Raw genomic sequence first — 21,132 nt, 5'->3', positions numbered from 1 at the left:
TTATATGAAGCAATACCGACTTTGCCCAATTTATAGAATATCTTGAGTAGGGCTAGCATTGGCTGTCCTCCAATGTCTCTGTGCACCAGCAACCATAACAGAAGATCTGGAAGTAAATTTGGCAAACGGTTGGTTCAGCTGTTTCTGGAATCCAGGTTTCTGTTCTGTTCAGTTGAAATATACTCGGAGTCGAGTGTGGATTTCATGCTTTTATTCAGCTCATAGTAGTGAGGAATGAAAGTTTCCCCAAAATATCTGCTTTAGATACATTATTTACACAATGGGCCGCACGTGATTGGCTAATTCTGGGATTCTCCTGTAGGCCAATCAGGTTGTGGATTAACTTCCACCTGGAGCTGGATTGGGTGACTCCTGCGGACCAATCATACTGCTGCATTGTTCTAGGACCAATCAGACTGCTGCATTCTGGACCCTGTTGTTCTAGGACCAATCAGACTGCTGCCTTTTAGATCCTATTCAACTCAGTACATATCATCAGTGTTTCTAAACTATGACACACCTGAGGTTTGCCCATTTTACTGGAATTTCTGCCAGACATCCAAGCCTTAGCACAGGGAACATGGATGGATTGTTAGATAACAAAATCTCAGATCCTCCAACATTCTGCTAGTTAAACTTGGGATGTGCTTCTTTCAGTGCCATACTCCCAGGCAAATGAGCTGGGGCTTCCCATCTTCAGCCCCCTGTTGTTGTTGTCTCCTCCTCCTCCAGTGGGGGCAGCATTGGGCAGAGGAAGCATGGCTAATGGGTCCAGTGGAGGCAGCCTGACCTGCATCACCAGCAGCTCCCCCTCCTCCTCTTCTTCCATGGACTAAAGCGCAGCTGCCTCCCCCCCGAAGACATTTGTATTTGGGTGCTGAGCTCTCACAAGAACCAGCTGACTGGCGAGGGAGCTCAGCACAAAAACCGGGATGTCCAATCAGAAACATGGACAGCTTCTGTAATTCCAGAATGTCCCAGTTGAATCAGAACTGTTGATGGATAAGCAATCTTGTCTTGATATCAGGCATAGTGGACCTGTGACCCTCAGATTGTTGTTGGACTACAATTCCCATCATCCATGAACTGCAATTCCCACAAGCCCTGGTTTATTCTGCTTGGGTTGAAGCCAAAGGGAGAGGGGGAGGAAATTATAAGCAGCATGAGGATGAGCTGAGCCCACTCATGGTAGCCACCGACACTACCTCCCCGCCCCTCCCAAATACCCCCTCCTCAGTCCATTTCAGCGCCCGCTGCCCCAACCTGGTTTCCTAACATAAACAGCGGTTCCTTCATTAGGAGAGGAGAGGTTACAGGGAAGTAGGCAGAGGGCCTTTTAGGTAGTGGTGACAAAGGAACTAAGGGCACAAGCGTGGTATTGCTCAAAACCTGGGAGACATGGGCTCATGAGAGAAAACGATGTACATTGCCTTGAATTCTTTGGGGAAAGGTGGGATAGAAATGTCTAAACAAATAAATTGAAAGTGGCATGGATATGTGTTCCTATGTGTTGAACTTTAAATTTTCTTTTCTGCTTCTATTTTATTTTATACTTGGCTATGTTATGAATTAATGTATGTAAATTAAAGTTGAAAAGAAAGACCCAGATCAGTGATTGAATCTGGGATCTTGATCACTAGGCAGCAATCGCCCTTCCCGACTCTTCAATCCCACCTCCTCCCTGGCACCTCCCTGAGTTCCTTCTTTCATTCTCAAAATTCCAGAAAACACCCCTTCAGAAAATTCCGAGTCCCACTAAGAGTAATACCAAAGAAATCAATAAACCTGATGTGCATTCAGCAGCATTAAATACCACTCTCAATGACCTATGGGCACCCACAAGGCAGTGGCTCCTGAATAATCAGCTCCAGTTAGGTCATGGCTCCAGTCTGGGTTGAGTTCGGCCTATCCCTCCCGTGTTCACATAACCAAATGGGCAGCGAAACCCAAGCTCTGCCTGGGTGCATGGAAAGCACTGGCTGCAATTATCTCCTCCTGGGACACAGGGATGAGAACTTCAGTCAAGAGGAATCTTGGGCAGATATGATGCACTTCCACAGGAGGAGGGTCATATTTAATCATAGATGCTTTTTTAAAAAATGAAAAAAATACAATTTCGAATTTGCAGGTTAATATGTGTTTAATTAGATGATCATCTGAACAGACTGATCTTTGTTTCATTGCTTGCTTCACAAATGGATTGATCAGGCCCACTTCCACAAGCAAAGATCCAGAAGAATCAGCGTAGCAATCAGACATTCTCAACCATGGATGTGGGCTGCTCACTGATGTCACTCAAAGGCACATCATTGTGCACTGAAGCCACAGTAAGCCGGAAGAGTTAGACCAGGCGGGCAGCATTTGGTGAGTTCCTCCTGGCAGAACCCCCATTTCCTCTTACATTGATAATTATCCTGCATAAAAGAAAGAAAGAAATCTATAATTGATGGCACTTTCATGAGCCTGGAGTCGGATTGCTCACCTTCAGGAGATGAGGGAGGATCATAGAATTGTAGTGTTGGAAGGATTCAATGGAACATTTAAGGAATCTGTACCAGAAAGGAAGAGGACATGCAGGCCCAGCCCCAGAAGAGCTCTCAGAGGAACATCACTGCTGACATCCTCTGACCCATCCTGGATGGGCCACTGGCAGCCGCTGACTTTGAGGACTCCACCACACGAAAACACAGGGAGACCTGAGGATCCCACACTCCATTGAGGTAGGAGGTGATGGCAAAGGCTGGACCCTCAAATTGACACAGCATCTTGCAGGAAAGGTGGTTCTAACTCTTATTTTATCTTTTATTCTGATATTTATATTGCACTTTTCTTCCAAGGAGCTCCACATGGTGTATATAACTCTCTTGGCTCCATTTTATCTTCATAAGCACCCTGTTAGGTAGATTAGGTTGAGAAGCAGTGACTGGCCCAAGGTGAGCTTCTTGGCCAAGTGGGGACTAGAACCCTGATCTGCCAGGTCCTCCTCCAGCACTCTAACTCCTACACCGCATTGTTTTTCTATTCGGCTGCTGCTGCTACAACATAAAGCCCCCAATTCAGCTTGTTCCTTGATGGAGCAGCTATAGAGCTGTATTCCTCAGAGGGCAGCCTGCACCTTGTCTCCTCTTGCCCCAATTTTCCCTAGCCTTGCCATAGCACAGAACCCAACAGACACCTTGTCGTGGACAGCAAGATGGTCACTGATGTAGATGGACAGGCATGGAGAGGAAAGTCCTGATTTGACGGAAGCTCTGGTCAATTACATGATTTTTTGACAGAATGGGTGTATTTAGAGGGACCTTATTTATCTACTGTATTTTGATCTCTTTTGCCAAAAATAAACAACAAAAACAAAATAACAGTTCACCGGGAGTTACCGGTAGCAATTTGTAAAAAAAGAAGAGAAAACAGCCCCTGCTCTTAAATTTATAATCAGAAAAGGCATGCAACACAAATTGCTTTTCAATTTTTTGTCCTTATAGATCTGTGATTTTATCTTTTGTGTTTATCTCGTGAACCACCCTGGGATCTTTTGATGAAGGGTCGTATATAAGTGAAATAAATAACATAATTAAAAATAGTTTAATATGAATAGTTCTATATGAAGTGATTAGAGATATCTGTTCCCAAGTCTCCTTTGGGAAGAAGAGCAGGATAAAAATTGAAGTAATAAATAAACTTTCCTAAATAAAAATTAGTTTGTGTGGTTTTTTAGAAAAGAAAAGAAGATTTGGAGGAGAAAATAATCCTACTAAAATGTGATTTATTAGCAGAAAGTTCAGTGAGTTAACAGCTGGACGGAGAGCCAAAAATGACCTGGAGATCAACTAGTCCAACCCATGTTTAATGCAGGATCTTCAAGAACAGGATCCCTCACAGATTGTCCCTCAAAACCTGCTTCTCTCTCATTTCCACCCCTTTGGTTCTAGTCCTGTCCTCTAGAACAACTTCCACATGGCAGCTGTGCAAATATTTAGAGGCTGCAATCATGTCTCTCCCTCAAATTAACCTTCTCTTCTCCAGGCTAAACATGCTGAGCTCCTCCAATGTTCTTCAAAACAAACAGCTTTCAAATCTTGTACCCTTCCGGTCTCTTGACTTAGGAGACCGTCAAATCAGTTGTTTTCCTTTTTAAAATGTGGGTTCAGAACTGGCCACAGGCTAGAATAGATCTATTAAATTATTTCTCATCTCCAGCCTCAGATTGCAGATGCTTTTCAATTTATTTCTCAGTATTTCTAAAAGGCAGAATTAACTACAGTGGTACCTTGGGTTACATACACTTCAGGGTACAGACTCCGCTAACCCAGAAATAGTACCTCAGGTGAAGAACTTTGCTTCAGGATGAGAACAGAAATCATGCTCCGGCTGCGCGATAGCAGTGGGAGGCCCCATTAGCTAAAGTGGTGCTTCAGGTTAAGAACAGTTTCAGGTTAAAAACGGACCTCCGGAATGAATTAAGTATTTAACCTGAGGTACCACTGTTTCACCATTGTGTGTATCTGAAGAAGTGTGCATGCACACGGAAGCTCATATCAATAACAAACTTAGTTGGTCTCTAAGGTGCTACTGGAAGGAATTTTTTTTATTTTCTTTTGACTACGGCAAACCAACAAGGCTACCTACCTGTAACTATCACCTTGTTGGCATTCAAGAATTCCTCCCCTGGTTCAGGTCCTTAGGGACCATGAGGTTTCTAGCTCCGGGTCTACTGGATATTGTGATGTACTTTGGTACTTCAGGTGAAGTCTGGTGAGTGCAGAATGAAGTGGGACTCTTTGTTGCCAAATCACATATGCGTTCTTTCAGCAGCAGCAGACGGCTGGTTCATCCTCATTTACTGAGTGTTGTCTTAACATTTTGGAAACTTAGATAAGAGCCTCCAGTTGTTACTGCCCATGGGAAGTGCAGCCTGCACAGTTTGTACTCATACGAAATATCTGTGGTATCAAAATTCCCTGTGCACAGAGGAAAATCTTGAGGCTCCAATGCTTAAAAGAAGATGCAGAACCTAGAATTGCTGCATCAAAACTGAATCCAAATTTAGACATCTAAAAATAGGGTTAATATGTCCTGATTTATAAAGTGATTGACCACTATTCCCTTTAGCACAAGAAAAGCCCTGCTTCGGCTTCCTCCAGTGAAGATGCAGAGTGTAAATCAGGAAATCAGGATTAAAAATGAGCAAACGTTCACATGTGAGGGGGACCAACTCATGGGTATCACTTACCCCTACAGCAGCGTGCATTAGGGCCACAGGAGACGTTTGTAATCTCTTCGTAGGTACAGTTCTCAGTCCTTGGGGCCAGGCAAAATCCTCCCAAGAGTGTACACAATGGAGGTTCATCTGTGCAAAAGAGAGGGAAGTTGATTTTCATCATTTGAGAGAACATCTTGTGCAATACAGAAACGTTAATTTGACGGGCGTTTTGTTTTGAGCATTGGAATAGCACTTTCAAGTATGAGAGCCTGAGGTCCTGGACTAGGAAATGGGAGACCAGCCTTCAAATCCAGCCTCATCATGAGGCTCACAGAGTGGCCTTGGGCCAGTCACTCACTTTTAGCCTGATCTGCCTCGCAGGGTTGTTGTGAGGAGTAAATTAGGAAGAACCACAGAAGGCACCTTGAGCTCCATGGGGGAAAAGGTGGGACATAAATGCAATAAACAAACAAACAAACAAACAAATATTCAAAGCCCTTCTGTAACAGCAAGTCAGTATTACTATGTCCCATAATGTCGATGGGGAGATCGAGGCTGAGAGTGAAAGTGTGGTTATCAGTAGGCCAGCTGGTGAGCTCATGGTGGAGTCTCACAGACTTGGATTGTCAGGCATGGGAAGTCCTGATTTGACTGATGCTCCGGTCAACATTATTTTTTGTACTTCAGGTGAGTTCTGGTGAGTGCAGAATGAAGTGGGAATCTTTGTTGCTTAAAAGAAGATGCAGAACCTAGAAGTGCTGCATCAAGACTGAATCCAACTTTTTACTTCTAAAAATAGAATTAATATGCCCTGAGCGTATTATCAGCTACTCTGATCCACAAACTGTTCAGTGATGATTTCCTTTAGCAAAAATATAGCCCTGCTTCCTCCAGTGAAGATGTAGAGTGTAGATCAGGAAATCAGGATTAAAAATGAGTGAACATTCACATGTGAGTGGGACCAATCATGGGTATCACTTACCCCTACAGCAGCGTGCATTAGGGCCACAGGAGACGTTTGTAATCTCTTCGTAGGTACAGTTCTCAGTCCTTGGGGCCAGGCAAAATCCTCCCAAGAGTGTACACAATGGAGGTTCATCTGTGCAAAAGAGAGGGAAGTTGATTTTCATCATTTGAGAGAACATCTTGTGCAATACAGAAACGTTAATTTGACGGGCGTTTTGTTTTGAGCATTGGAATAGCACTTTCAAGTATGAGAGCCTGAGGTCCTGGACTAGGAAATGGGAGACCAGCCTTCAAATCCAGCCTCATCATGAGGCTCACAGAGTGGCCTTGGGCCAGTCACTCACTTTTAGCCTGATCTGCCTCGCAGGGTTGTTGTGAGGAGTAAATTAGGAAGAACCACAGAAGGCACCTTGAGCTCCATGGGGGAAAAGGTGGGACATAAATGCAATAAACAAACAAACAAACAAACAAATATTCAAAGCCCTTCTGTAACAGCAAGTCAGTATTACTATGTCCCATAATGTCGATGGGGAGATCGAGGCTGAGAGTGAAAGTGTGGTTATCAGTAGGCCAGCTGGTGAGCTCATGGTGGAGTCTCACAGACTTGGATTGTCAGGCATGGGAAGTCCTGATTTGACTGATGCTCCGGTCAACATTATTTTTTGTACTTCAGGTGAGCTCTGGTGAGTGCAGAATGAAGTGGGAATCTTTGTTGCTTAAAAGAAGATGCAGAACCTAGAAGTGCTGCATCAAGACTGAATCCAACTTTTTACTTCTAAAAATAGAATTAATATGCCCTGAGCGTATTATCAGCTACTCTGATCCACAAACTGTTCAGTGATTATTTCCTTTAGCAAAAATATAGCCCTGCTTCCTCCAGTGAAGATGTAGAGTGTAGATCAGGAAATCAGGATTAAAAATGAGTGAACATTCACATGTGAGTGGGACCAATCATGGGTATCACTTACTCCTACAGCAGCGTGCATTAGGGCCACAGGAGACGTTTGTAATCTCTTCGTAGGTACAGTTCTCAGTCCTTGGGGCCAGGCAAAATCCTCCCAAGAGTGTACACAATGGAGGTTCATCTGTGCAAAAGAGAGGGAAGTTGATTTTCATCATTTGAGAGAACATCTTGTGCAATACAGAAACGTTAATTTGATGGGCATTTTGTTTTGAGCATTGGAATAGCACTTTCAAGTATAAATAAAAAAAAAATTCTTCCAGTAGCACCTTTAAGACCAACTAAGTTAGTTCTTGGTATGAGCTTTCGTGTGCAAGCACACTTCTTCAGATACACACGAAAGCTCATACCAAGAACTAACTTAGTTGGTCTTAAAGGTGCTACTGGAAGAATTTTTTTTATTTTGACTATGGCAGACCAACACGGCTACCTATCTGTAACTTTCAAGTATGAGAGCCTGAGGTCCTGGACTAGGAAATGGGAGACCAGCCTTCAAATCCAGCCTCATCATGAGGCTCACAGAGTGGCCTTGGGCCAGTCACTCACTTTTAGCCTGATCTGCCTCGCAGGGTTGTTGTGAGGAGTAAATTAGGAAGAACCACAGAAGGCACCTTGAGCTCCATGGGGGAAAAGGTGGGACATAAATGCAATAAACAAACAAACAAACAAACAAATATTCAAAGCCCTTCTGTAACAGCAAGTCAGTATTACTATGTCCCATAATGTCGATGGGGAGATCGAGGCTGAGAGTGAAAGTGTGGTTATCAGTAGGCCAGCTGGTGAGCTCATGGTGGAGTCTCACAGACTTGGATTGTCAGGCATGGGAAGTCCTGATTTGACTGATGCTCCGGTCAACATTATTTTTTGTACTTCAAGTGAGTTCTGGTGAGTGCAGAATGAAGTGGGAATCTTTGTTGCTTAAAAGAAGATGCAGAACCTAGAAGTGCTGCATCAAGACTGAATCCAACTTTTTACTTCTAAAAAGAGAATTAATATGCCCTGAGCGTATTATCAGCTACTCTGATCCACAAACTGTTCAGTGATTATTTCCTTTAGCAAAAATATAGCCCTGCTTCCTCCAGTGAAGATGTAGAGTGTAGATCAGGAAATCAGGATTAAAAATGAGTGAACATTCACATGTGAGTGGGACCAATCATGGGTATCACTTACTCCTACAGCAGCGTGCATTAGGGCCACAGGAGACGTTTGTAATCTCTTCGTAGGTACAGTTCTCAGTCCTTGGGCCCTGGCAAAATCCTCCCAAGAGTGTACACAATGGAGGTTCATCTGTGCAAAAGAGAGGGAAGTAGATTTTCATTATTTGAAAGAACTCCTTGTGCAAAACATAAACATTTGTTTGACTGATGTTTTGTTTTGAGTATTGGAAGAACACTTCCAAGTATGAGAGCCTGAGTTCCTGGACTAGGAAATGGGAGACCAGCCTTCAAATCCAGCCTCATCATGAGGCTCACAGAGTGGCCTTGGGCCTCTCAGGTTGTGAGGATTAAATTAGCAAGAACCACAGAAGGCACCTTGAGCTCCATGGAGAAAAAGGTGGGATATGAATGCAATGAGTTAATAAATATTCAAAGCCTTCTGTAACAGCAAGTCAGTATTATTATGTCCCATAATACTGATGGAGAGATCGAGGCTCAGAGTGAAAGCGTGGTTTGCTAAAAAGCCGGTCAACATCATCAATTTTACATAGTATGGTCGAGTTTGGAGGGACATCATTCATTCATTCATTCATTTCCTGCGTCTTTTTCTCTATTGCAAAAACAAAACAAAAACAAGTTTTCAGAGGCTTAAATTTCAACTGCCTTGGGAGACACTCAAATCAGTAGTTTGCCTTCTTAAAATCTGGGTTCAGAACTGCCCACAGACAAGAATGGATCTATGAAATGATTTCTCATCTCCATCCTCAGATGAGTTCCCGTTGCTCGGTCCCAGCTCCTGCCCACCTAGCAGTTCGGAAGCATGTCAAAGTGCAAGTTTATAAATAGGTACTGCTGCAGCAGGAAGGTAACCAGCGTTTCTGTGTGCTCCTCTGGTTTTGCCAGAAGCAGCTTAGTCATGCTGGCCACATGACCTGGAAAAACTGTCTGCAGACAGACGAGGGCTCCCTCAGCCAGTAAAGCGAGCTGAACACCCAACCCCAGACTTTTTCACGACTGGACTTAACTGTCAGGGGTCCTTTACCTTTACCTTCTTGTTTTTATATATATTTATTTACTGCATATTTATCTCTTTTGCGAAAAGAACTCAATGGAAATCACTTATCCCTGCAGCAGGCACCGGACTTCAGCACGCAAACACTCCAACTGATTCCTGAACCTTGTAAGGGTGCTGACACTCAGCTGCACCCAGCCAGTTGGGTGGGGTATGAATAATAAAATTGTGTTTATTATTATTACTGCTCCTGGGATCTTTTCAGCACAGCTGCCACCTAAATTTTACAGGTTGCTAATGGAAGGGGAGAAAAAATAGCAGATAATGCACCCACAGACCCACATAACATGTGACTGAGTCTGCCTTCATTCCATTCTACTGAAGGTTCCCCTTTGCTTTTAACATCTGCTAATCAGAATTACAGCTGTTCTGAGCTTCAGAAATACCTTGCCATTTGTGCCCTCTCTGAGAATGGTATTTTCTGCAATCTCCCCAGTAGTGTTGCCAATGTGTCTTGCTCAGCTCACACCCAACTGTGATGGCTATGGTCTTTCCCGACTCCCAGCCAGATGCGGAGGGGGTAAGGCGCACCCATTTGCCCAGTGGGCACCATCTCTTCATTGGCTATACTTATGGGGTCCTGAGGTGGCAACTGTGGGCATTCTTTAACAAAGGTTAGGTCTACAATGGAATCCTTCATCAGATTTTTACTCTTCATAGATCCAGGACCTCTGGAATTAGGAAGGACTTGGAGATCATGGACACTAACTTTCCAAACTTTTCCAAGCAATATAAATGACCACCATGGAATTTCCTGGTCGCTAAGGCTGCATCCTGAACATTGCTGCTTTTGCAAAAGTCATGTATTCAAATTCAATTTCATTATTAAATAGGTTTTTAAATACTTTCCTCCCCACCCCTTTTAAGCAGCTGGATAGGATAGGAAGCTGCCAAGTCAGACTGTTGTTCCATCAAGCTCATAGCTGTCTACACTGACAGGCAGAAGGTCTTAAGTGTTGCCGACCAGGGAAATACCTGGGACTCAACCTGAGACCTTCTGCATTTGCAGCAGATGCTCTCCCACCTGAGCTTGAGCTGCTCTCTTACCTGCAGCAACGTGGAAGAGGATGAAGACCAGAGCAAAGCTCAGGTAAAGGAACCTCATGACTGCAGTTTTCTCTGAGATCTCTGCCAAAGGGAAGGCACTCTAAAGCAGAAGGAAGTTGGATGAAGCAAGGAGGTTTCCTCTACTTATAGTGTTGCCGTGCCAAAAAGATGCTGAAACACACATATGTGCATCTGAGTGGGAAATGCTGCAAACAGGTATTTCTTGCAGCTCTCAGCATCTGAACCATCCAGGCCATTTTTTCCTAACTCACCCTAGGCAATTTATTCATCTTGCAGACCATCCCAAGGTTTATCTGCAGAACAATCTTTCTCATCCTGTTCTCCTTCCATACCAATTAACAGATTTCCTGTCATCTCACAAAAGCTGCTCCCAACTTCATGGCGCCTGGATAGAAAGGAAGTGGAATTTTGGGTAACAGCTTGGCCATAGTGCAGTTTGATGCAACCTCTTTTGGTTGGACTGTTCTGTTCAATTGCAGTTGCCATACCAACCAAGAAAGAAACGTTTCAGTTTGCTTTCCTCCTCCTCTGCACCTTTTTGGATGCATTTTGCTTAACATGATTGTTTTTGTTATGTGTGTTGTTTTATATCCATTGCCCCCATTATATGCTTCTCCCTACTATGTTTTCCAGCCAAAAGGCTTCCAGAGTGGCTTATGTACAATTTAAAAACCAAAAAACTAAACATGGAACACAAGCGAAAAAGGACAGGAAGGGAAGAGGAAAACAAAAACCAGAACACCTTACCAGTTTCTAGACAATCATGGCCCACTGGCCCAGTTCAGGGCCAGGAGGTGCCTGATTCAGCTTGGCCTCCGGCAAAAGCAGAAGCCTTGAGCCCTGCTTCCTATCTCTCCCTAAGAGACAGTCTGGTGGAGCGGTCCATTAGAGGTCCATCTTTCCTGCACTGCTTGCATCAAAGGATCATCTAGGACGGCTGCTGCAGAACTGCATGGCTCTTTTCTTCTGATGGGTGTGTGGAGCAGTGGGTTTTAGGGACTGGAAGATGTAGCAGGATTTCTCTCTTGCACTGGCTGTCTAGGGTTGTTGCAAATGGAGAGGCTGCAATACTCACCTAGAGGACAGGTTTAAGCACCTGAAGCAATTTAATGACAAGCTTGGATTTCTATTTGATCTAGATCCTTGAGGGTGTGTTGGACCAATAATTTGGCTCTGGATCAGGGAGGCCCAAAAACCAATAACCAGAAGGGAGTAAGATTGAGGGCTGACCCTTTCAAGCTCTTGCACTCTGTCAGTCCTGAAATGTGGATATGCTTGAGGTTGGTTTCTGAGCTGCAAAGCAGGCTATCTCTTCCCATCAGATACACTCACCTTTCCCCTGCCACCTTTCACTTGCAGTAGATCACAAGGTGAGCAACAGATTCTGCCCCCTTTGCCATTTAACATCTATATCAGTGGTTCTCAAAGGAATGGTGTGTCAGGAAAGAATGGGTTGTGTGGCTGTGAGATTCAAGCACAGGGAAAGAAACATTCAGATATTTCAGTGTAGTATAGCATCGAAATCAGAAAAGACTTTGCGTTGATGAGATGAGAGCTTGTTTGTCACAAATTGGACTTAATATAAGTGAGATTACCTAGCAAAAGCAAGCTCAGGCCTCTCATTGAGTTTCTGTACATACTTAAGGTACATATGGTTAAAGGCTCATTAATAATTCTATGTTGGACCTGATTCGGGTTCTTATGGAGCTGCATTGTTTTATATTTTTGGGGGTTCCATGATCATATTATAAAGTAGTTGTGTTCTGTTATAAATCAAGCGCTACGAGGAGTTGTTTGTTTGTGCAGGGCACTCTTTAGCGAAACAGCAGTGTTGAGATGATAGGAAATCTCTGGCAAAGGCATTGAAACCTAGGAAAATGCATCACAGGCTGAGACTAAGACTGAGGAGCCCATAGCGGTCAAGGGTTCGGAAGCTGAACGCCTGCAGTTCTTTGAAGAGGGCGATTGTGACGATGATGACACTAAGGATCTTGATGTTATAATGGTGAAAAGGTGGAATGTGCTCAGCTTGGAACCACAGTGGTACCTCGGGTTACAAACACCTCAGGTTACAAACGCTTCAGGTTACAGACTCTGCTAACCAGGAAATAGTACCTTGGGTTAAGAACTTTACCTCAGGATGAGAACAGAAATCTCATGGCGGTGGCAGCAGGAGGCCCCATTAGCTAAATTGGTACCTCAGGTTAAGAACGGTTTCAGGTTAAGATCGGACCTCCGGAACAAATTAAGTATATAACCAGAGGTACCACTGTATCTCGAATGGCCTAGTAGCCGAACAAATTGGCTCCCGAAAACTGCAAACCTGGAATAACAATAATTTCCAATGTATTTCTGATCAATAAAATAAATTCAATGTGGCATGAGCAAATTTTTATTCTGTTCAGCTTGGAAAAGAGGAGACTGAGAGGAGATGTGATAGCTCATTTTCTCCTGCTCTGGAACGTAGGACTCAAAGCAATTGATTCAAGTTACAAGGAAGGAGATTCCAACTAAACATATGGAAAAACTATTTGACATTAAGACCTGTTCAACTGTGGAACAATCTCCCTCAGCAGCCTGTGGACTTGGAGGTTTTTATTTTTATGTATAATATTTACTGGCATTTTTATTTTTTAAAAACCCCACCATACAGTTTTTACATTTCTTATCATCACCTATATTTTGACTCTCTCAAGTCATTGAGTTCCCTCCATCCCTCCAACCTGACTTTCTAACTTCAGTTTGTAGTTTCACCCACATTTCTCATTTCCCCTATCTACAGCAGTACCTCAGGCTACATATGCTTCAGGTTACATACGCTTCAGGTTACAGACTCCGCTAACCCAGAAATAGTGCTTCAGGTTAAGAATTTTGCTTCAGGATGAGAACAGAAATCGTGCTCCGGCGGTGCGGTGGCAGCAGGAGGCCCCATTAGCTAAAGTGGTGCTTCAGGTTAAGAACAGTTTCAGGTTAAGTATGGACCTCTGGAACGAATTAAGTACTTAACCCAAGGTACCACTGTACCTTTCTTTCTATTTTCATAACCCTTATAATTGTAAATATTCTTCTCCTTTTGACTAGCAAACCTTTAAATTAGTCCTGTTAGTGTTGTTAAATGTTTACAATGTTCTTTCAAATACATAATAAAATTGCTCCAGTCTTTTTCAAACTGTTGGTCTCGCTGGTCTCGAACCTTCCCTGACAATTGACTTGGAGGTTTTTAAGCAGAGGTTGGATGTCCACCTATCATGGATGCTTTGGTGGAGATTCCTGCATTGCAGGGGCTGGTTTGGATGACTTGGGGTCCCTTCCAACTCTGCAATTCTATCATTCTATGATTCTGAGAAGACTTGTTCCCAGCATCTAACTGAATAATGTGATCTGTGATTCAATACGTGTGAAAACAGTAGTGATGCCCTTCAGCTGAGGGACCTGATCCTGTTGTTGAGGAGCAGGGGAAACAGTGTCATTTTTCTGGGAAGGAGCAGATGAAGTTCCTTCCTCCACCAGGAATAGCTCTTGCTGGGAAGGAGAAGGTGTGGTGTGTTTCTGCTGAAGGACTTGTTATTGCTGGGATACAGTAGAAGACGTGTCTTTCCACACAGGCACTTGTTGACTTGAAAAAGGTTATCCTGCAGGTAAATCTTGGGATGGTGTCCAAGACGAATAAATTGCCTATGATGAGTTAAGAGAAAAGGAGCCTGGAGGGTTCAGATGCTGACAGTTGCAGGAAATACCTGTTGGCAGCATTTCCCACTCAGGCGCGCAAATGTGTGTTTCAGCATCTTTTTGGCACGTCAACACTCTACGTAAAGAGAACCTCCTTGCTTCATCCAACTTCCTTCTGCCTTAGAGTGCCTTCCCTTTGGCAAAGATCTCAGGGGAAACTGCAGCCATGAGGTTCCTTTTCCTGAGCTTTGCTCTGGTCTTCATCCTCTTCCACGTTGTTGCAGGTAAGAGGGAAGCTCAAACTCGGGGGGGGGGGGGGCTGTAGTGCATGCAGAAGGTCTCAGGTTCAATCCCTCTGCCAGAAATCTGGGAAACTGCTTTGTAGCTCAGACCAACCCATCTATTTTGGTTTCTCTCACTTCAGCATTGAGATCAACCCACCACATTTTTGCACCAGTTTGTGATTTTTTTGAAGGGAAAGCCATTGTGAATATCAGGGGAGGACACAAATGGGAAATTATTTCTGAGGTTTAGAACAGCTGTAATTCTGACTGACAGGTTTTGAAACCTTCAGAAAAATGGAATGAAGTCTGACATAGAGGCCAACTATCTGGGTCTTTGAGTACTTTATCTGCTAATTTTTCTCCTCTTCCATTAAAGGTAATGGTGAGGTCCAGTTGCAGACGACTCTGGGGTTGCGGCGCTCATCTCGCTTTACTGGCCGAGGGAGCCGGCGTACAGCTTCCGGGTCATGTTGCCAGCATGACTAAGCCGCTTCTGGCAAACCAGAGCAGTGCACAGAAACACCATTTACCATATTTTTCGCACTATAGGATGCACCGGACCATAGTAGGGGGAGAACAGGAAAAAAATAATTGTCCCTCTCTCTGCTTAGTGCCCCTACAGCAAAGCTGCAGGAGAAACGGTGCCCCTTCCATTTCTCCTTCCGCTTCGCTGAAGGGCTGGTGCGTAGCTCTCCCTCTCTGCTGAAGCCAGAAGAGTCTTGCTCTCCCGGCTTCAGCAAAAGGAACCCGAAGCCTTTGGAGCGCATCACAAGGTCCCGCTGAACCCCAAAGGCTTCAGGGATAGCCACCTGCTGGGCTTGCATGTCCTCTTCCTTTTTTGCTCCATTGTTCCATTTGGGCCCCACTCACCTTACTGGGTTGCCACAGCCACTCTGGGCGGCTTCCAGCATATACAGAAACATATTGAAGCAGCAACACCTCTTACCTGCTGCCAGAACCCTCTTACAAAATCCGGGGAAGAAATGAGAACAACAACCATGAGGGAATAAATAACTAAAATCTGGGCCGTACATGGTGAGAATAAGAGAGGGCAGACAACAAGGAAATGCCTTTGCCAAGAAATGAAGTCTTTTTAGAAGTTACTGAAGTAAGAAGGCATAGGAGAGTATAAAGCTATTCTTGTTACTCAGAACCTTTCGATATTATTATTATTATTATTATTATTATTATTATTATTATTAGTGTTTGGAATTTGTACGGAAATGTGGTCCTAGTGTTTTTCTACTTGTATTTTATTTTGATTGGCATCTGTGATTATATGTTGTTTTGTTATTGTCAGGCTGTTGCCAGCAACCCCCAGCTGGTTGCCAGGAACGTACAAACACAAGGAAATGTTTCTTACCGTCCTTTTATAATTCAGTCATTACAGAGAGAGGCTATAGAACCCAGCCTCTTGGATAATGCCATTCTCCCGAGTGAATCTCCACCCTCTACCCCCGTCTCTGCCACGTCCTCATTCATCACTTCTACAGGTGCTGCTATGCACCCTCTGTCTTTGAGCTCTTTGCTCTCTGACTTTCAAGGCTCAACAGGTTCTGGGAGAGAGGGGGTCAGGAATGCTTTCTAAAGACACTATGTCCATCAGCTGTTGCCCCCCCCAGTGCTTCCTCCTTCTCATCTCCCATCATTTCCCAATCCCCCCCCATCTGCCTCTGAGCTGTGACCTCCCTCAAGCCCCTGTTGTAAATCTAAACTATCTTCCACTTCCTCCTCCCTGGAAGGGTCAAGTTGGGGTGGCGGTCTCCACCATTCCTCCTCTGCCCAGTCCCTGACAGTTATGAATTAATGTGTATGAATGAAAGTTGAAAAGAATGAAAGGCCCAGATGATGATTGACCCTGGGATCTTGATCACTAGGCAGCAATAGCCCTTCCTGGTTCTTCAGTTCCTCCCCACCCCTCCCCACCCTGGAACCTCTCTGAGTCTCTTCTCTCATTCACAGAAATTCCCACCCCTCAAAAAATTTCTGAGTCCTACTCAGAGTAGACCCATGGAAATAAATAAATCTAATGCAGCCATGTCCATTAACTTCAATAGCAAATCAAATCAATCTTTATTATGGTCCAGAGACTCAACAAATAGTTACAAAGCAATGCACAATTCATACAGCCTACCTCCAAGTTAAACAAGCATTTTGTTCAAAAGATAGGGATCATTGGTTCTTGCAACCAGCAATAAAAACTTTGCCACTGCTAATGTTCTAGCATTTGTCCGGGCTTCCAATAGAAACCTGACATAGTGAGCCTCTGATTTTCCCGGGTAAGGTACCAGCAAGGGTAGTATCAGTTCAGCCCTGGCTTGCTCATATTTTGCACAGTGCAACAAAATATGTTTTATGGAATCAATGTCTTGAGCACACGAGCAAAGTCTGTCCTGGTAGGGAACTCCTCTCAACCTGCCATCCAACACTGCAGAAGGAAAGACGTTTAGTCTGGCTTTGGTGAAAAGCCTTCGATAATTTGCTACTGTCAAGTTTTTAATGTAAGATGTTAACTGAAAGACATGCCCATATTGTACTCCTACTGCCAGCGGACTACAGACTGTGTGTGATCGAGATCTCAAGTCACTCTGTGCATTATCCCATAATCTTTGCTTTAACGTCTTTAGGGCGCCTTCATAACCCAGGAAATACAGTTGGGGGAGGGGTGACAGACCAATAGAGGTGTCTTTTCTAGCCATGATCAATAGCACTAAATGCCACCCTCAATTATTTGTGGTCACCCACAAGGCAACGGCTCCTTAAAAATCAGCTTCAATTCAGTCATGCTTTCAGTCTGGGTTGAGTTCAGCCTGTCCCACCCATGTTCCCATAACCTGTTTGCATGAAAAGCACTGGCTTCAATTATCTGTTCCTGAGACTACTTGATGAGGACTTCAGTCAAGAGGGATTTTCAGCAGATAAGATGTTCTTTCGTTGGAGTTGGGTCATATTTAGCAGTAGGCGCTTTTGAAAAAGAAAAATACACATTCAATTTCAACATTGTGAAATTATTTTGTGTTTATTCATCTGAGCAAACTGATATTTATTTCATTGTCTGCTTTCACACATGGGCAGATTTGCACCACTTCCACAAGCAAAGATCCCGAAGAACTGGCATAGCCATCAGACGTTCACAACCATGGAGGTAGGCTGCTCACGGGTATCCCTCAAGGGCACAGCATTGTGTATTGATGCCACAGTAACTCGGAAGATTCCAACCAGACGGACAGGGTTTGCTGAGATCCTCTTGGCAGAACCTTCCCAGTTTATCACACTCGGGCATTGTTGGTGGTTTATCCGCATCAAAGAAACAAGGAGATCTATCGTTGATGGCCCTAAAGTTAGGTTCCTCACCTTCAGAAGATGTGTAGAATTGTAGAGCTTGAAGGGCTCAAAATAACATCTAGTTCACCCCAGTGTCTCTATTTTCCAGGGATATCACCGATTTAGAGAAGTCATCCTGGTTTCTGATTTGATACCAGAATATCCCACTTTTCCTTAGGATGTCTCTATTTTCATCGGAGAAATGTTGGGGGGTATGGAATTATTCCAACCCCCAAGCCGTCTGAAGTTTTTATAATATTTAATGTTTTATAATGTTTTTATATATATTTTGGAAGCTGCCAAGAGTGATGGGCAACCCAATAAGATGTGTGGGGTATACATAGTTAAATTATCATTATGGAATGGGCCATCCCTATTTTCATTGGAGAAATGTTGAAGGGTATGCTACCCTGAAATGCAGGAACCTGTAGCAGACAGGGAAGAAGGCGTGCAGGCCTAATCCGCTGAAAATAATTCTGGCAGGCAATGTGCCCTTTTGGTTTCAGATAGTACATAAGTAGACCAGTTTAAAAAGCCCAGGACACCAATTTTCATGGCTCTCTAGTGGCTATGGTGGCTCATTTACCAGAATTAATGTATTTAGCATTAGCTCTGGAAATGTGTACAGTGGAACCTCGGGTTGCGGATGTAAACCGTGACGAAGACACGTCCACAACCCACAGCGTTCGTAACCTGCAGGGCCGCGTCTGCGCACACGCTTTATGCAATTTGGCGCTTCTGCGCATGTGTGAGCGGCAAACCCCGGAAGTAACCCTTTCCAGTACTTCTCGGTTTTCCATGGTCCCCAACCTAAAAACACGTAACCCGAAGCGTTTGTAACCCGAGGTACCACTGTACTCAATTCTGACGAAACTAAGCATCATGGAGAAAAATATGGGCCATTCGACTGAAAAACTCTGATACGCAGAAAAGGGTTTGTCATTGGTTTTTTAGCTATCCAGGGTATCTGATAGATGAGGGTTGCCCAGGTGCCTCTTTTCCCCAGCTCGGGCTGGCAGCAGCCATGGCTTGCAGAGCCCAAGCTGCTCAAGTCCAAGCCCAAGCCAAAATAAACCCCCAAAAGCCAATAAACAAAAACACCTGGGCATTTCCTTTAAAATACAAATTCTCCCCAGGGAGTGGTCATATTGCCCCCCCCCCCCCAAAGAGGACATGTGGCAGCCCTATGTTGTATGAACATTAGGAACAGCCTATACTGGCATTGTAGCTATCCAGAGAATAGAAGTGAAGAACCGTCAGGCTTCAGGAAATCTGATTCCTCTCCCTCATGGCAGGCTGCAAGTAATGGAAAGACAAGACACTCTTACCAAGGTCTTTTATTCAATATAGACGTAGAAATGCCATCTCCTTGATAATGGCGTTGCTCCGAGTAATCTCCTCCCCCCTTCCCTTCTCAGTCATCAACAGCCTCAGCTCCCTCACGGTGTCTGCTTGGGGACAATTGCCTCTGGGTTCTCTGCTCTCCTACTTTCATTGCTCGCTGTGTTCTGGGAGAATGGGAGATCTGGAATGCTCTCCATTGATAACAGGTCAGCCAGCTGTTCCTGCTCTGCTTCTCCCATTATTTCCCAGCTTTGCCCCTCTTCTATCTCTGAGCTGGGACCCTCAGCAAAACCACCGCTGTAAATCTATGATGTCCTCCTCTTCTCGGGAAGGTTCAGGAGAAGGTTGGATGTGGTTTCCACCATTCCTCCTCAGTCAAGTCCCTGACCAGAACCATAACTCATGCACTGTCTAGAAGGTTTCTCCTATCCAGATTGCTGTCTGCAAGACATTTTGGTGCCTAAGGTGAACCACAAAATGGCACCTCCCTCCCAGGGCTGTGTTTCACTTCACCGGAGCTCAGCTCTGGCACCTCTCAGGTGGGTGCCATTTCCACCTATTAGAACATATCTGATATCGTTCTAATAGGGGGGAATAACACTAAACAGGTTAGTGTGGGTGCAGACCCAGCTGACATAGTGTACTTCGACTTTCAAGAAGCTTTCGTCAAACCACCTCACCAAGGACTCCGGACTGGGAAGGATAAACACCCAATGCCTAAGCCAAGGTCTCCCTACATCTGAAAGTTTAATAAAGTTGTGGCCAATTTTAACCCCATAGCAGCTTGTCATGAGTCATTATTCCTCCTGGGGGTCGCCGGGGGTTGTGGGGTCTCTGTCTGGCCATGCAGTATCTCCTTTAGCACAAGCAAAGCCTTGCTTCTGCTTCTTTCAGTGAAAATTCAGAGAGTAGATCAGGAAATCAGAATTAAAAATAAACAGACATTCACACATGAGTCAGACCAATTCAATGGACACCACTTACTCCTACTGCAGCTTCCTTTTAAAAAAAAAAAGAATAATACTTTATTTAGAATTCAACAATAACAAAGTAAAAAACCGCAGTAGTTACTACATCAGTTCATTACAATTGACCAATTTTAACAATAAATAAATAGAAGTTGAAAAATGACAAAATATCACTTTTAACTTACTCAAGTTTTCATGTTTAACTTTTATCTCTTTATCTCTTTCTTAGCAGGTCAAAGAGGAAAAGACCAAGGAAAGAGGTACCAAAAAAGAAAAGAAGAAGAAGAAGAAGAAGAAGGAGGGGGGGGGGAGGAAAAGAAAGAAGAAAACAAAACGAAATAAACACATTTGACTTCCGATTAGACTCATTGTATTATTATTTCTACTATTCTTTCACACACGGTTCCAAATTATTGTATTGCTTTCTTTGTTTTCCTCAGATGTCAAAAGACATTATATTTGTTGTTTTACAAGGATCATTCTATTTCTGCCAGGAGATATTTATTATTATAATACTTTTCCAGGTATGCTTTAACGAATTTCCCATTCTTTCTGTATTTTCTGTTTTGGGTAACCTCTAACTCTCCCTGTCATCATGGCCACCTGTAAATATTCTATCATTTGGACTTGCCACTTTTTTGTCACTTTTCCAATTTTTTTGCAGTTAAGATCCTGGCTGCTACTGTTGTATACATAAAAAGTGCTCTAATTTCTTTTTTGATTTCTGGTGACATTATTACCAGGAGAAAGGTTTCAGGTTTTGTCTTAAATGAAAACTTAAATAGTTTTTTTAATTCGTTGTAGATGTTATTCCAGAATTCTTTAATGGCTGTGCATTTCCACCACATGTGCATATATGACCCCATATATGAGAGCCAGTGTGGTGTAGTGGTTAAGAGACTCATAATCTGGGGAACCGGGTTCGCGTCTCCGCTCCTCCACATGCAGCTGCTGGGTGACCTTGGGCTGGTCACACTTCTCTGAAGTCTCTCTCTCTCTCTCTCTCTCTCTTTTTAATGATATTTATTACTTTTTAAACATTTCCAACACAAACAAAAAAAGAAAAAAAGGAAAAAAGAAAAAAAGAAAAAACAATGCAAATACAATACAAAAACGCTA

General features: G+C 43.7%; 2 protein-coding genes across 2 annotated transcripts in view; one reads left to right on the top strand and one right to left on the bottom strand.

Moving 5' to 3' along the window:
* Positions 1–2,121: 2,121 nt before the first annotated feature.
* LOC308474626 (uncharacterized protein) overlaps positions 2,122–21,132 on the bottom strand; it is a 93,853-nt gene continuing 74,842 nt past the window's right edge. The window contains exons 5-9 of the mRNA XM_081001171.1: positions 8,298–8,414; positions 7,135–7,251; positions 6,183–6,299; positions 5,231–5,347; positions 2,122–2,414 (exon numbers count right to left, since the gene is read on the bottom strand). Of these exons, the coding sequence (XP_080857297.1) occupies positions 2,307–2,414; positions 5,231–5,347; positions 6,183–6,299; positions 7,135–7,251; positions 8,298–8,414 (576 nt within the window). The 3' untranslated portion in view covers positions 2,122–2,306. The remainder of the gene's footprint in view (positions 2,415–5,230; positions 5,348–6,182; positions 6,300–7,134; positions 7,252–8,297; positions 8,415–21,132) is intronic.
* LOC308474636 (uncharacterized protein) overlaps positions 14,077–21,132 on the top strand; it is a 158,425-nt gene continuing 151,369 nt past the window's right edge. Inside the window, exon 1 of the transcript XR_013984785.1 lies at positions 14,077–14,377. The gene's annotated coding sequence lies outside the window, so the exon portion shown is untranslated. The remainder of the gene's footprint in view (positions 14,378–21,132) is intronic.

This window comes from Podarcis pityusensis (assembly GCF_964106645.2).
Source record: "Podarcis pityusensis genome assembly, chromosome: 3".
Classification (NCBI taxonomy): Eukaryota; Metazoa; Chordata; class Lepidosauria; order Squamata; family Lacertidae; genus Podarcis; species Podarcis pityusensis.
This window is presented reverse-complemented; position numbering and strand designations above follow the sequence as displayed.